This window comes from Argentina silus (assembly GCF_951799395.1).
Source record: "Argentina silus genome assembly, chromosome: 20".
Classification (NCBI taxonomy): domain Eukaryota; kingdom Metazoa; phylum Chordata; class Actinopteri; order Argentiniformes; family Argentinidae; genus Argentina; species Argentina silus.
This window is the reverse complement of record NC_139674.1, coordinates 13,135,564-13,150,253: the sequence shown is the minus strand read 5'-3', so window position 1 is coordinate 13,150,253 and position 14,690 is coordinate 13,135,564. Positions and strand designations below refer to the sequence as shown.

Here is a 14,690-nt window from a genome sequence, read left to right as displayed (position 1 = left end):
TAGTGTCCATGTACTGCTTTTCATTACACTTGACGCCTTTGCAGAATCATATTGCCTTCACATGACAGCAAGTTTAGTCTGTTGTACTAGGCTGGCATAAATACATAATTTATCATAAACACTACAAACCCTGTTCTGTTCTTGTTAGAATATAAACAAACATTTATGCAAATGAATGTGCTGAGTATTCAACAGACTGCAGATTAGTAAACACTTTATTGGTACTAACATGTGAATTTCCATATCAAAAAATAAATCAACAAGTATTTGTGAAGACATTTCTGTCCAGAATAACCAAATGAACTCATATTTGGCATAAATATTAATCTTTTTTTATGTGTACAAGCTGTTTTCCCATGGTCTGCCAAACAAAATTAGACCAAGTCAAGAAACTGCCTTTTGATAAGTTAAATTCTCATTTTGCTTTGCCAACATATCTCATACATATGATAGTCATTTCAGGCTTAGACAAGACTCTTGATGGGTAATTTATTATCCATTTTACACAAGTTGCATGTCCGTCAGACTTGATTTGAGGTAAGCCAGGCCCACAGTTCAAAGGATATTAATTTGCAACTTGCAAAAGCATTGAGGGCTAAAAACAACTTTTCAAATACCCAAAGTAGCGTTGTAGTGTGCCAAATAAACCTTTTTAACAATTACAGGAGGTTGAATTCACATTTCTTGAGGGGATATTGAACCATATTAACAAACAACTAGACTTATTCCTACCTGTCCTCTGAAAGGGCATTATTGGCCAGATGCTTCAATTAGTAAGCTGTATCAATTACAGCTTTCAGTTCATGTCAATTGTCCAGAAGGTGGAACATTAACATGTCTTGCATGTCCTCAGAGGTATGTAACAGTAATGATTTAGTGATGTGCGTGCTGCTCTCAGGAAGGTGTCTTCAACAACTGAAACAAGAATAATTCAAACCAAACAAACTACAAAATTGCCAGCTAAACAATCTGTTGAGTGACGCAGAATACTTTTACTTAATCTGGAGATGTGTGAGAATTTTTGGAGGGCTTTAAAAGTAAGTGCAACATCACTAAATTGATGAGTTGAGACAGTTTTCCTTCTAAACACTGAGGTTACACTTCACATGGGTGTAGTAAGTACTAACAAAAACTGATATGAACATTAAAGTCTCATCTAGCGGTGATTGAACCCACTGTATCTCAGACAGAATAAGTAATTCATGGGTAACTGTTTGACATGTAGCATCACAGTATGGCAGCCTGTTGACATTGCATAATTTGTCATCATAAGCCTGAATCATCACAAATACTTAAAGATATAAAAAGCATAGAGCTGGTTTAGTTCTGTACATGAAGGATCAGATTGACTAACCATTTGCACCAGTTTTTTTTTTCAGATGGGAATACAAATTTTAAAAACGAAGCTAAACCTTTAAAGTATTTATTTACACTTAACATATTCCTTTTCTTAATCAATATTTACATTTTGTTCCATTTATCTTCTATTTCCTTCTGAAAAATGACAGTTGCAACCTGCTCCGGTGCAAATGCTGAGCGAATCTGTCCCGGAAACCTGGGAGTGGTTCTGGACACAGATTAGTCCTACACCTGGACTAAAATCACACTTTAATTGACGCTTTTAGATGCTTCTTAGTTTCGGATTTAGCTTAATCTGTGTCCGGGAAACCAGCCCTCAGTGTTCTCCAGTTGAGGGAATACAACACAGGACATGACCTTAGTGGGTCACTTATAAACAACCTCACCACTAATGCACTGTACAGATGAGATGCAGCACTAACAAATGAGCAAATCTAAATCAAAATCAAGTAACAAAAAAAAACCTAATTGTTATGGTCAGATAACAGCAAATACCTCTGACTTGGGAGTGGGGAAAAGGAGAGGGTGTGAATGTCATTCTCACGTTCAGGACATGCAAACATTCTGTAGGATAGGACAGAGGTATGTGATACACCAGGAAGGCAAATGCACAATAAACCAGGACCATAACAATTTAATTCTCATGAAAGTCACTTCAAACTAAAATGAAACAAATCCTATCCCATCCATCCATTCCACAATGTAAAATTCAATGTCTCCATTCAATAAAAATGTCACAGTCCAGCCCTTATTTTTCCACAAATTCATTCAACAGGCAGAAACCTCCACGTCCAACCACTCAAATTAAGAAAAAAACAAAACATCTTTGAGACGTTCAAAAATAATCCTATCACTGAGAGCCGTGTCTCATAAACCAATCAATTAGGTCAAGTGTTTTGGTAATTTTTAAATAATTACCAAAACATTTTTTATAAAAGGTAGGCAAGGACAAAATTAGTCTTTAGACTTTTCCTGTGAATTTTCCTTTACTAATAGACACGTTCATAACCCTCACACTGTATTCTATAGTTTGCTTTCTCTCTTGCTGAGTGGTTGAACCAATCACAAACGCCTGTCACCTGACCAGGGCGCCACCCCCACAGGGAGAGCACGTCCCTGATTAGGCCTAGGGTCAGTGGAGGGGTGTGGCCAGGCCACCCAAGAGTGAGTGACAGCTGCCTTTACCACTTGTGTCCTTTTATTTCAGCTCCATTTCCCCGCCCACTTAGACAGGATGGGCTTCGTTACGCGGTTACCTTTTCAAGTGCAAAAGCAGCTCCTATGCTAAGCTCTCTCTTTATTTGTTGTAAGTGGCATTGACAACCGCTTTCTTCCCACTCCAGTGTCCTCTCAATCCTTTGGAACATCCAGTCTTTTGATTTTTTTTCTTCTTTTTTTTTACAGTTTGGCTCGCTGAAAGAATGCCTGTCAAGGAGACACAGAGGGGGAGAAGAAGCTTTGTGTGTCAGACAAGAGCCACAGTAACAGCTGTAAGGAACTGGAAAAGTGTGGGCTACAGAGCGGGGGGCGCCATTTCCATGGTCCAACGTCAACAACCGATTCACATACCTTAATGTAGCTCTTGAGGACCTTGACATCTGGCTGCTGAAGCACTTGACAGAGTTCCTGTTAGAAGATGCAGCATATTCACTTTAGGAAATGTCCCGACCAATAATTACAATAAACAAACTGAATCATTCCATTACTGTGTGAACTTCTAAGGCTGTAATAACTATATCTTCATTTTTTGTATTCTCCTGTAGAGCTCATTGTATTGCATGATATGTGCTGTACAAATATAGTTTGATTGATTCCTTTGAGTAAACAGCAGAATAGACTACATGGCTACAATACCTGTGTGATTTCAGGTGACACTTGCAGAGAAGGCAGGTACTCCTGCTGTAGGTACTGAATAAACTCTGGCCCCTGCAGACAAGGAGAGATGAAACATTACATGAAAGAGACCGTGACATATGTACCACTAACTCTAGGACTACAGTAGTTAGAACAAGATCTCATTAATTCTAGCTCACCAATTAGGCTTTATATTCATGAACACTAAACTGTTTTTCCAATGGTTATCAGGTTACAGGGATGACATTCAAAAAGCTGGAGGGGGGGGAAGCCTACCCTTTTGAGATGAATCATTTTCAATGTAAGAGCGCACTCTGACAATGTCTGAAAAGCAAAAGAAGGGTTACGTTTTATTAATCCAAAACACAAACATATCTCTAGAAATCACAAGCAATACCCTAAAGTGTCGGTGACTCACCAGAACCGTCTGGGCATCTGAGAGGTCAAAGGTGGGCTTAAGAGGAGCCAGGAAGCATGCTGGGACAATGTGTTTGTAGATGAAGTCTGGAAACCCAACCATTCCATCTTTACCTCCTGGGTAAAGACACAAACCATTAGTCCAATACATACATACAGTACGTTCTACGTTCTTGCCAATACCTGCAACAGATATTGTTTTGATAACTCCACCCATCTTTAATCTGTACCTTTTTGTATTTGTTTTGTCTGTATTTAATGTAGTACACGTTGTGATGAATAAAAACAGGTTTCATAACAGACAAAATAAAGCATTCGTTCGTATTCCTTTGATGTTGCTACAGTGTTTCTCCATAGCAACCACCTCGATATGACTGTGTGAACTGAGTTGTGTGCCTTCCTCACCCCAGAGTTCCACCAGTTTGGAGAGGATGATGAAGCAGGTTTTCTGAGCGATGGGGTCGGGGAAGTCCACCGCTCCCTGGATGATGGTGAAGAGAACCCGCTCAATGTTCTCAACTCCTGGGGAACCACAGGATGCAAATAAACAACACTTGCTTGGTGGCACTTAAAATAAAACAAATTTCATCTCATATTTCTACTGTATTTTGTATCGCAGAGCATCATGTGAAGTCTATTTTGCCATTAACTCTAGTCCCTTCGTAATGCCGTTTAACCTGCACATGATACCGCAAACTAATTTTCCCTCTGGGGACAATAGAGTCAGTAAGCCTCCATTTTGTCCCTTGTCGGAGGGAGAGCCGGCAGCACTGACCCTGGTTGGCCATGACCTCGTTCATGCCACTGCTGGCGATGGTCTGGATGAAGGTGAAGTAGCTGCGCCTCAGCATCTGTTTCTCCAGGGCGGCCGCCTGGTCATTCTCCTCGGCCGGCCGAGCCAGCACCTCGAAGATGGCGAGCACCAGAGGCATGAACACTTGCTGAAGGAACGGAGACACCTGGCCCTGTGGGGGAGGGGGAGACAGACGGACACACAGTTAGAGGATTACTAACTAAGGAACATTCAGTTCTGCCTGATTTAATGAGGTAGGCATGGACAAATAATTGACTACATTCCTTCTGGCTGGCTCCAATGTCGAGTTTAAAGAACCTCCCCAGCAAAATTTGAACCCAATCTGTTTGCACATGAAAATGTACACCATCCCTGCTTGGTTCTCTACGTAGGGTCAGACTAACAGAGACCGACAGTCCTTGCCTTGAATTTGGCAGTGATCTGGCTGATGAGGGGGATGAACTCCTGCAGGTCCTTGGCCTCGCAGTCCTTCAGCATGTGCTCCGAGGCAGCTGGGATGAAGGGCAGCACCTCCTCCTCCAGGCAGATGATCATGCGGTGCAGGAAGGAGCGCACGGCGCTGCGGAGCGCCCCCCTCTGGACGGGGCAGCTCAGCGCAGGCAGGAAGGTCTGCAGGCAGTCCCGGTACACCTCGGTGCAGCCGCATGTCTTCACAGTCTGCTTGTTGCTGAAGGCCTTGCTGGTGCGGCTGGACATAGGGACAGGGAGAGAGCAGGAGGTTGGATTCAGACGTATTCATCATCAACTGTATGTAGTTAAAGAGTACCGGAGCCGGAGGAGAGTATTCTGGCCAATTATTAATCTCCAAACAGATCAGTAACTTCTACTTGGCTAGTGCACTGATGACCAAACACACACATGCTTGTCCTTTTAAGCCGCCAACAACAACAACAACAACAACAACAACAACAACAAACAACAGCAGCAGCAGTGTGAGCCCTGAGGTGACGGTTGGACGGTACCTGGCGAAGCCCACGGCGTGGCTGAGACAGTCGGCCAGAGCGCTCTGCCTCTCCTCCTCGTTCTCCAGGGGCATCTTGGCCAGCAGCAGGCGGAAGGCCTCCCTCAGCGGGGTCAGCAGGCTCCTCATCAGCGCCTGTTTCCTCTCAGCAGGGCTCTCCCCGTGCACGATCAGCACCCCCGCCGTCTCAAACATGAACAGCTGGTCATCGCTGGTCAGCAGCGCCGGGAAACCATTCTCCTGAAGGGGGGGGACAACGACGGGGGGGGGGGGGGGGGTGTAGTGGTTTAGGTTTGATTTATTTGCACATAAAAACAGAGAGAGAGAGTGAGAAGAAGCTCTATTATCAGACATGATGATATGTTGTCAATACTGTGGTATTGTCTGTGTGTGACGGGAGGGGTTCGAACCCGCGTGGAAGACACAAGCGTCGACCGTTAGGCCAAGAGGACATCCTCAAGGTCCGAGACACTTGAGCTTACATGTCTAAGGCAGGACTACCTCACCACAAGAGTGTGACTCCTCTACATACGGTGGTATGGCAGTCAGTTCAGTTCACAAGTGTATGATAAAAAGCCTGGCAACCGTGGCATTATGGGATGGTAGAGGAGGGTGGAGTACACTTACAGGAGGAGTGAGCTCCAGCAGGTCCTGGATTCTGGTCAGAATGTCCTCGATAAAGGCGTTCATGTGCTTACTGTCAACAGAGAGTAAAGTTACCATCTACTGCATCACCACACACTGCTACAGCTTTGTGGAAAGCCAGCAGGATAATAATCACCCAACAGTTGTCCAGGTGGAACTTTCCCAACTAAAAAGGCAAAGGCAACTACAGTCAAAAGAAAATACTAAGCTGCGTCAGACAGAAATGATGTGTGCCCCATTTACTTTCTCAAACAATATAATCGTATGTCCTGCTATCTGATCAGTCTTGTGCATTGTGTTTGCATTTCCACTGAATTTGTATGATCAGAGTCAGCTGAGCACAGTGTTTGTATACGTGTGTGTGTGTTCACATGAGTGAGTGAGTGAGTGAGTGTGTGCGTGCGTATGTGTGTTTAGTGACCCGAGTGCCAGACTTACTGCAGGGTTTTGACAAATCTGGAGAACAGGTATGCCACCCTGCTCCTGACCTTAGGACTGCTGTGTCTCAGGCCTCGGTGGTCCAGAAACGCCATCTGGACACAACATCACACAGGCATAGAACACCTTTAACACAACATCACACAGGCATAGAACACCTTTAACACATCATCTCCTTTCATTAGTAAACTCTTGGCGAGGTGTGTCCAAACTTTTGACTGGTACTGTAGGTCAGACAAAAACACTCACCAGGACATTCGGAATGTGCTGGGGCTCCACGATGAAGAACTTGTCGTAGCGAACGACCGTTTCGAAGAACTCCAGCGCCACGGAGGTGTGCTGGTAACCGCTGACCCCGCTGGAGACGAGCTGGAGGGACAGAAACGTGTCGTGGCGACACACCTTAACTCACCAACTGCCAAACAATTCCGGAACACTCGCCACCTAGAGTGCCATGTATTTTTATGTGGTATTTACCTAGCAACAATGCTTGGCTACAAAATGAAGCATTATCATTGATGCATTTTTGGTGAATTAAAGTCACCCGTGGCACTCTAGAATGTTGCTCAAGTCGCCCAAATTATTCACCCTTGGCACTAAATGAGTTAACTATCTACATTAAAGGTTCCCAAACGGTGGAACAGTAGTGTTGTACCACCGGTCTCAAGCACCACCATGTGATGTTTCAAACACAGATTTCTATCATCTATAAGATCTAGGTAAAGTGGGACTGAATGAAGACCCCTGGGCAGAGTGGGACTGAATGGGGTAAGGAACTGGTGTTGTGTGGGGTCACTAACCGTCCTCATCATGTCCTGCAGGGCGCTGGTCTTGGCCGTGTCCCCAGTGAAGTGAGCCCCGTGGGACGCGGGCAGGGCCTCTCCCAGCATGTACAGCAGCCTGATGGCCACCTCCACCTCCATGAAGGAAGCCGTCTGCCAGTTCCTGAGGACGAACACGGACACACACTTCAAGTTAAAACACTTGGACGTCCATCGATGCATATCAGAGACCACAGAGAGGGCGGTCATGGACGCTAGTCTCTGGTCGTGGTATTAGAGGGCGTCTTACTGCATGGTGTTGTTGAAGACCCGGCGCACGGCTTCAAGCAGCAGCTCTGGAGAGACCTGGGCCAAACGATCCAACAGCATCTTCAGCTGCTTCCTGTACTCCACGAACATGGCCTCATCCTCCCCCTGAGACAGAGAGAGAGTGTTAATATAACGCTTCTTTCATTGCATAAAATGTCAATTATTGACTTACTTAACTAATTTAGTGGAGAGGGTGAATAAAATCGCCCAAATTGTCAACATTCCAAAGTGCCTTCATTCACCAAAAAATGCATAAATGATGATGCATCATTTTATAGCCAATCAAAGTATTGTTGCTAGGTAAATACCACATAAAACACTTGGCACTCTAGGTGGGGAGTGTTCTGGAACTCTTTGGCAGTTGGTGAGTTAATAGCAGGTTTACCTCATTGTCAAAGTTGTACTCGTCATCGTATGTCAGTTTCTTCATGACAGCAAGCATGATTGCCTGGTTTAGAAAAAAAAAAGTCAAGTGAGCATACATGAAGCAAGTTTAAGACCATGAGAAGCGTTGCCAAACAGTATTTTCAATAGTTTCTTCTGATCAAATCTCACCTCGACGTTGTTTTTCTGCTGGTCTGTCAGTAGAGGAAGCTAGAAGCCGGAAATACATTTCATGTTAGGAAACCAAATTGGCAACAGTATCAGCATCAGTTACAATCAATGTCCATGGTGACTATCGAATAATGAGTCTTGCGTGAACCATTTCTACACCTTGGCTATGTCCCAGAACTCTTCAATGACCTCCTCTTCTCCTCTCATTACCTGCATGCTGTTAGGCCAGTCTGACCCCTTTGAAAATCAAGGAGATGGGAAAAAAAAAAAAAAAAAAGAAATCCTTTCAATGACGAACGAACCTCAATCGTCTGAAGCGGCTTTCTGGCCTTGACCCCCCTTTCCAATGGGAATGATATCTCGACCTGTCCACTGACGTTCCACCCCGGTGTGCCTCACCTGTTTGAGCACGTGCAGGTAGTCGTAGCAGAAGCCCACGATGTTGGCCGAGATGTCGTCGTCCTCGTGCACCAGCAGCTGCAGCAGCAGCGGGACCTTGGCCTCCAGCGCCCGCAGGGTCTCCGCGGCGACCTTGACGTCGCCCGACTTGGCCAGCTTGGTCCAGCTCAGCACCAGAGACTGGCCCATCCCGTTCACCAGACGAGAGAACTTGGCCAGGAAGTCCACGTCCTCCTCCTGAGAAGGCGGAGGGGGAGAGGAAACATTTTAACAGCCATCCAGGAAGTGGAGGTGAGGAGGAAGAGGATACATGACCTATGACCTCTCGTTGGACTGAAGGAAGCAGAGCATGTGGCTCTCAAAAGACTAGGGCTCCAGATAACGGTGATATCTGTGGACCAGACACACTATCTGACAGCACTTGAACACATTGAGGAAATGTTGAGTAACATGCACTGAAAGTAAGCCAGTGAAGTATCCAATAAGGCAGGGCCAATGAGTTTGCAAGATAACTTTGGTAAACAAACACTCCAAAATGACTATTAATGTTACTATTAATAGAGTTGAACTTACTCAATGATCTCCCCACCCCCAGTAGAACAAGAGAGTCAGGAGCTGAGAGAGAGAGAGAGAGAGAGAGAGAGAGAGAGAGAGAGAGAGAGAGAGAGAGAGAGAGAGTGTGTGTGTGTGTGTGTGTGTGTTTTAAGCCTACCTGTTCCACGTTGAAGAAGCCAGCAGACTGCAGCACTTGGCACAGCGACTCCACCAGTTTGGTCTTATCCACGGGGTCCATGCCCTTGTTGACTATTTCAAACAGGCAGTCGCAGGCCTCCTCTCTGAGGTCCTCCACAGACATCTGACTTAGCAACAGGTTCACAAACCTGGAAATACAGCCACAGAGATGACTCACTGAAGATGACTCATGATGACTCAACTCATCACACAAACATATTTAAATCACCGGTCCAGGGCGGTTATCTAATGTCGTGTAGGTTAGATGGAGTGATTATGTTGACTTGTTGGAACCTACGCAGGGGTAATGGGGCATAATCTGTCCACATTTAAGTCAACAAAGTCACTCTTGTCAGTTGTACCGGTATAAAACAAACATATCTATACTATAAAGCCACTATAAAGACATTATCTATAGTATAATTGACTGAATGTAAAAAAAAAATATATATATATTTTATTTATTTATTAAAAACTAGCACCAAGACTTATAAGAATTATAAGACATTCATCAGACACACCCTTGCGACTCAGAATTTGGCGGTCAAACCCAGTACCGTACATGTACGTGACCGTTTGCCTATGCCTAAGGCCTGACGCACATCTGGTGTGAAATCAATGTTATGTCATCATGAGCATTTAACAACTGAGACGGCGCTTTTCATTTCCACTTTACACACAGAATAGGGCTGAGCACATTCCTTGAATGTTTACAACTAACATACACAGTTCTGTGGTACTCCTGGTTTAAAAGGCCATAAATAGCTTGTGGAAACAATGCTTACAATATATCTATGCCAATCTTGGGTGGCCTACAACTGCGGGGGGAAACAAATTCAAATCCAACATGTACCTGCTTGTACTTTGTGAAATGTATTCTCCTTGTGAAATGTATTCTCACGAACTTGTCACTTCCAAATGTCACGTAACAGAGACAGTGTGCACTAATGTCACAGAGGACCCTAGATTTCCTCCCAGACACTGGTCACACTGAACCCTAACTCACACTGAACCCTAACTCACACTGCTGAGGTGAGCTGAGCTGCACTGCACTGTCCTGGTCACACATCCACCATAGTTGTTGAAACAGTGCTGGAAAGGACAATGTGAAAAGACAACACCCGGGCCAGCGCAGTACGGTTGGGGACGGGTCGGTCCCTGCGGCGTGTAAACGCCCCCCCCCCCCCCCCCGACTGACCTGTCGTTGGCGATGAGGTTGAGGTCTATCCAGGAGACGTAGGCCCCCACCACCTCCAGGCACTGGCAGGTGAGCTCAGGGTGAGACTGCTGGTAGGCCTGCAGGATCTGGAACCACGACTCCACCAGGTTGGGGATACACTGCTCCCGCATGCTGTCCTTGATCAGGGTGTTTCTACGCACATCCTAGTGGGGACAGAAAGCAGGAAGTGAATGTCCTGAATCAGCGCTGGAATGGAACGGAATGGGGTGGAGTGGACTACAGCAGGTCAACTTGATGATTTGTGAAATTGGTGGAAATTCATTATGCGACTGAAATAACTGAAATTTGGGGGGGGGGGCACACGCGCGCACATACACACACAGTCAAATTGATGCTGGATATAGCTTCTCTCCAGTCAGGGTGCCGAGTCTTACACAAACTTAACCCTAACCCCTAACCCTAACCCCTAAGACTAAGAGACCATAGGGAGGGGTGTTTGGGGTCCTTGCCTCAGCTGAGTGCAGGATATCCCGGTCCACCACCTCGGCGTCGATGGCCATGAGCGTCCTCAGGTAGACGTCCACGCCGTGGGGGTTGAGCCCCACCAGGGAGAGGATGTCGAAAAAGAACTTGGGCCAGTGGGTCAGGTACTCCATGACGAAGGTCAAGGCAAACACCTGGGCCGCCTTGTTACGGATGAAGGGCTTCTCTGGCTGGGTGTTCATCAGCTAGAGAGAGAGAGAGAGACAGGGTGATGATCAGAAACAAGAGGTCTGGGAGGGAGGGAGGGAGCTCTATGATTCAATAGAAAATGCGTGCAAAACTGTTTTTTTCCTGATCGTTTTCACGTTTAGGTAGCAAATGAATGTATAATATCATCCCTCACGGACAATCGTGTGGGTGTTTGTATTGTTTCATGTTGGTTATCCAGCTACAGGGAGAACGCTGTGTTGGTCTATCTGTTGTTTTGTATTCATGTTGTGTATATAATGTTAATAAAAACACATACACACACACACACCTGACACTGGAGCCATTTCATCAGGGTTTCTCTGATGAGCTGCTGTTGGGCAGCATTGAGAGCTGCATGTCTGTGACAAAACAAATACACATTGTCTCCATCTGAATGGAAAATCACACAAAGACATGTCTGGATAACACTGTCACAGGCAAGCCTTACTGCAAGAGAGGATCAGCCCAATAGATTCTCTCTTCTATGAAAACAATGTAGAAAGAAATAAGTCATGAGAGACAAAAGGTTACCTATAGATTGTATAACAAAATCCATCTACGAGCCATGGCAAAAGCTTTAGCTTTAATCTGCTGTTATAAGAAACAGGTGTCTATTCATAACTTATCAATCAAAATACCATACATCTATTACAAGGTAACATTTTAGATCATAAAAAGCAATGTGCTCTCTGAATGTCACTCTTACCTGTACTTGATCTGGTGTTCCAGGACTTGGAAGCAGAAGAACTTCACGTGGTCATCACTGGAAACACAGAGGGACATTACAGTCCTGTTAGGTCAGTTTAACACAGACAAACCATCTAAAGTATGCAGTATATCACGTAAGGGAATCCTACAATACAACTTATCGCCTAGGGTCCAGCCTGTGACCCTCAATACACAAACTACAGACACTAGGAGTAAACAGGTACAGAAACTACCCCGTGATGTACTAAAGCTTACCTGTAAATCCCTTTAGCCAGGGCCCCTGCACACACCTCCCAAGCATCCTGCGATTCCTTCAGCTGCTCAAAATATGCCATCGCCTGAAGTAGAGAGGGGGGAAGTGGGGTAAAGAAATGAGAAACAAAGTGAGACAGAGAAAGAAAGATGCAGGAAACCGAGCCGGCCACTCGATCTTGCACATAACTACCACATTCTACGGCCGCCCACACAAATCCCTCGGAGAGAATAATATGGCAGGGTTGCTGTCCGTCTGTCTCCTGGCATGAAGTTGATGTGGGTGTTTGGAAAAACTAAATATGTATTCTAAACATGTGTTTTGGACCAAACACTTTGGTGCTGTTCTTGCATTCGGCAGCAGCCACTTGTTTGATAAAGGATTTCAGTAGTAAGTGTGGAAATGCCATTGTCGACAAGACTGCGAACCAGAGTAACTGGTTCTTACAAATATATCTTACAAATAAGATGCAGCATCTCTCCAATAGTGCTGATTCATGTTAAACCCGATACGCAGCACATTCTGATACTTGCTGCCAAGAGTCAAATAGATAATTCATTCATGCATAAAAGCAAAGCGGCAGGCAGCTAGTGAAACCATTTACGAACTCAATGTTTGATATCAAATGAGGCTGATAGGCCTACATTCCACAGCCAATAGCAACGTTTTGTCACGCTAACAAAACGGACACAGCTGCAATGACAGCAGCACCATTTACGATGATGATTTGTTGAAATCAAGACAGACCTCTAGTCACAGTAAAAAGCCATGCCAAGCCTAGAGCACCAAGGTTTATTTCTAGCATCCTGTATGTATAGCAAGTAATCCATCCACCCATAACAGTACATACATAACAGTATCAAAGTACTTCCTCAAAACTCCTTCACACGTTCAACCTCACTACGTCCAACTGACCCTCTAAGCACATTGGTTTTTGGTTAAAACCACAAATTAGAAGAATCTAGAGCTTCACAAACAGGGTTCGGGTGCAGCGTCAAGATGTCTATATGAGGGAGGAAGAGTCAAAGTTGCAAATGTGAGCTTAGTTTTCTTGATAAAGCACACATATGCAAGCTCAAGTGTGCATACATAACCCCCCCCCCCTCCCTCCCCCTCCCTCACACACACACACACACACACTATTTTTCTCTCTCTGGGAATCTTACCCTCTGCCTGTAGCAGGCGTCAGCATTTGGGTTCAGCCCTAGCAGGGCCTGCTCGTCCATGATTACAGTGACAGACTGGCAGGCCATTTGTGGGCTAGCTCGTCTTCTCCACTGCAGGTTTAGTTCTTTCTGCTACCCTGGAGCGGGCTTGGAGCATCTGTCAACACAGAAGGAAGGGTGAAGTCAACAAGATTTAAAACCTTTTGGAAAGAAAAAAAAGTCATGACCTGCTGAATCACTGAAACTGACGAGTAGGACGTGATCCTATCCACAATATTATCCTAATAATACCTGTTTTGACAATGATAGGCCTGATATGATGGAGCTTTGTTGAGGCTGTCAGGTAAAACATTGACACACTGATAAGTTCTATGATGTGATTAGCTCGACATGCCCTGCCCAGGTGATCACCCTGGCAACACTGACCTGCGTGGCGCAGACATTGTGTGACTCACTAAGAGTACCGCTGAATCAACACAAACAACCAGTCCTGTTTGTTGATGAGAGACACAGCTACTACTACCCTGTGGGTGGCCTCTCACCATGGGAGAACAATACGAGCTAGCTCGCCGGCTAAATGACAGCAGCTTACGTCAGTTTCACTGCACATACCATGATGCAACACGAGATCAATATGTGTGATGTCTGTTTACTATCAACTGCCATCTGGGCACCGGGATACACAGTAAAGCCACAACTGTCAATTCTAGCATAAGCGACTTGTGAAGCACATTAATTGCGCTTGCTAGGCAAGCGAGATGTGGTTGAAATCACAGACTAGCGGCTAAACTAGCTAGTCAATCTGTCAAGCTAGCCACTCCTCACACACAAGAAAAGTTGGGACACTGTCGGGGCTTGCTACACCGCCTAGCTAACCGAGTCTACTTACCAGCTGGTACCATATAAGTTAGCTAGGGGTTTTTTAAAACGTGACCACGTTCACTAAATCAGACTTTTCAGGAGTAGTTCGGCTCAAGTCGAGGTACGACTTGTGCGGCATAACATCCATTCCCACCGACCGCTTTTCCTCGCGCATCAGCACGCTTTGGGACTTGCAATGTGCCTCCAAAAAAGCTGCCAGTCTAAGATCTCGGGGGGCCTTTAAAGCGATGTAGGCAGTCGTATAAAGACGTGGAGAGCGTGAATCAAGTCTCACCTTAGTGATTACTTTATCGCATGGTCCACCACCGGCGTCGGCACATCCCAAATAGAGAGGAATTGTTGCAGAAATCAGGTGTAGGTTGGCTGTCGGTGGAGAACGGCGGTACAGCGGGATTTCGTGCGGCGTGTCCACTTAACGGAAATGGGGGACGTCACACTCCTGCTGGGTCACGACCGCAGGAAGAAATTCACACTCGTACACGTTTCTCTACATTCTTGTGCTTC

At 45.4% G+C, this 14,690-nt stretch overlaps 1 protein-coding gene across 5 annotated transcripts; it reads right to left on the bottom strand.

The window, feature by feature from the left end:
* Nucleotides 1-197: 197 nt before the first annotated feature.
* xpot (exportin, tRNA (nuclear export receptor for tRNAs)) lies at nt 198-14,581 on the bottom strand. 5 transcript variants are annotated; one of them, XM_083692402.1, is made up of 26 exons: nt 14,461-14,581; nt 13,305-13,461; nt 12,141-12,223; nt 11,884-11,940; nt 11,455-11,536; nt 10,955-11,173; nt 10,464-10,648; nt 9,246-9,414; nt 8,534-8,770; nt 8,294-8,371; nt 8,135-8,173; nt 7,965-8,027; nt 7,560-7,684; nt 7,289-7,433; nt 6,738-6,857; nt 6,489-6,583; nt 6,033-6,102; nt 5,407-5,645; nt 4,847-5,132; nt 4,406-4,595; nt 4,036-4,152; nt 3,632-3,747; nt 3,490-3,537; nt 3,214-3,285; nt 2,929-2,985; nt 198-2,784 (listed from the first exon to the last, which is right to left on the bottom strand). In XM_083692402.1, the coding sequence occupies exons 2-26, from the start codon at nt 13,389-13,391 to the stop codon at nt 2,758-2,760; spliced, it is 3,006 nt and encodes a 1,001-aa protein (XP_083548528.1). In that variant the 5' UTR covers nt 13,392-13,461; nt 14,461-14,581; the 3' UTR covers nt 198-2,757. The 5 variants fall into 5 exon arrangements, with proteins under 5 accessions (XP_083548528.1, XP_083548530.1, XP_083548529.1 ...); XM_083692404.1 differs by having other exon boundaries at nt 11,467-11,536; XM_083692403.1 differs by lacking the exon at nt 14,461-14,581 and adding an exon at nt 14,194-14,332.
* Between the last annotated feature and the right edge of the window lie 109 nt (nt 14,582-14,690).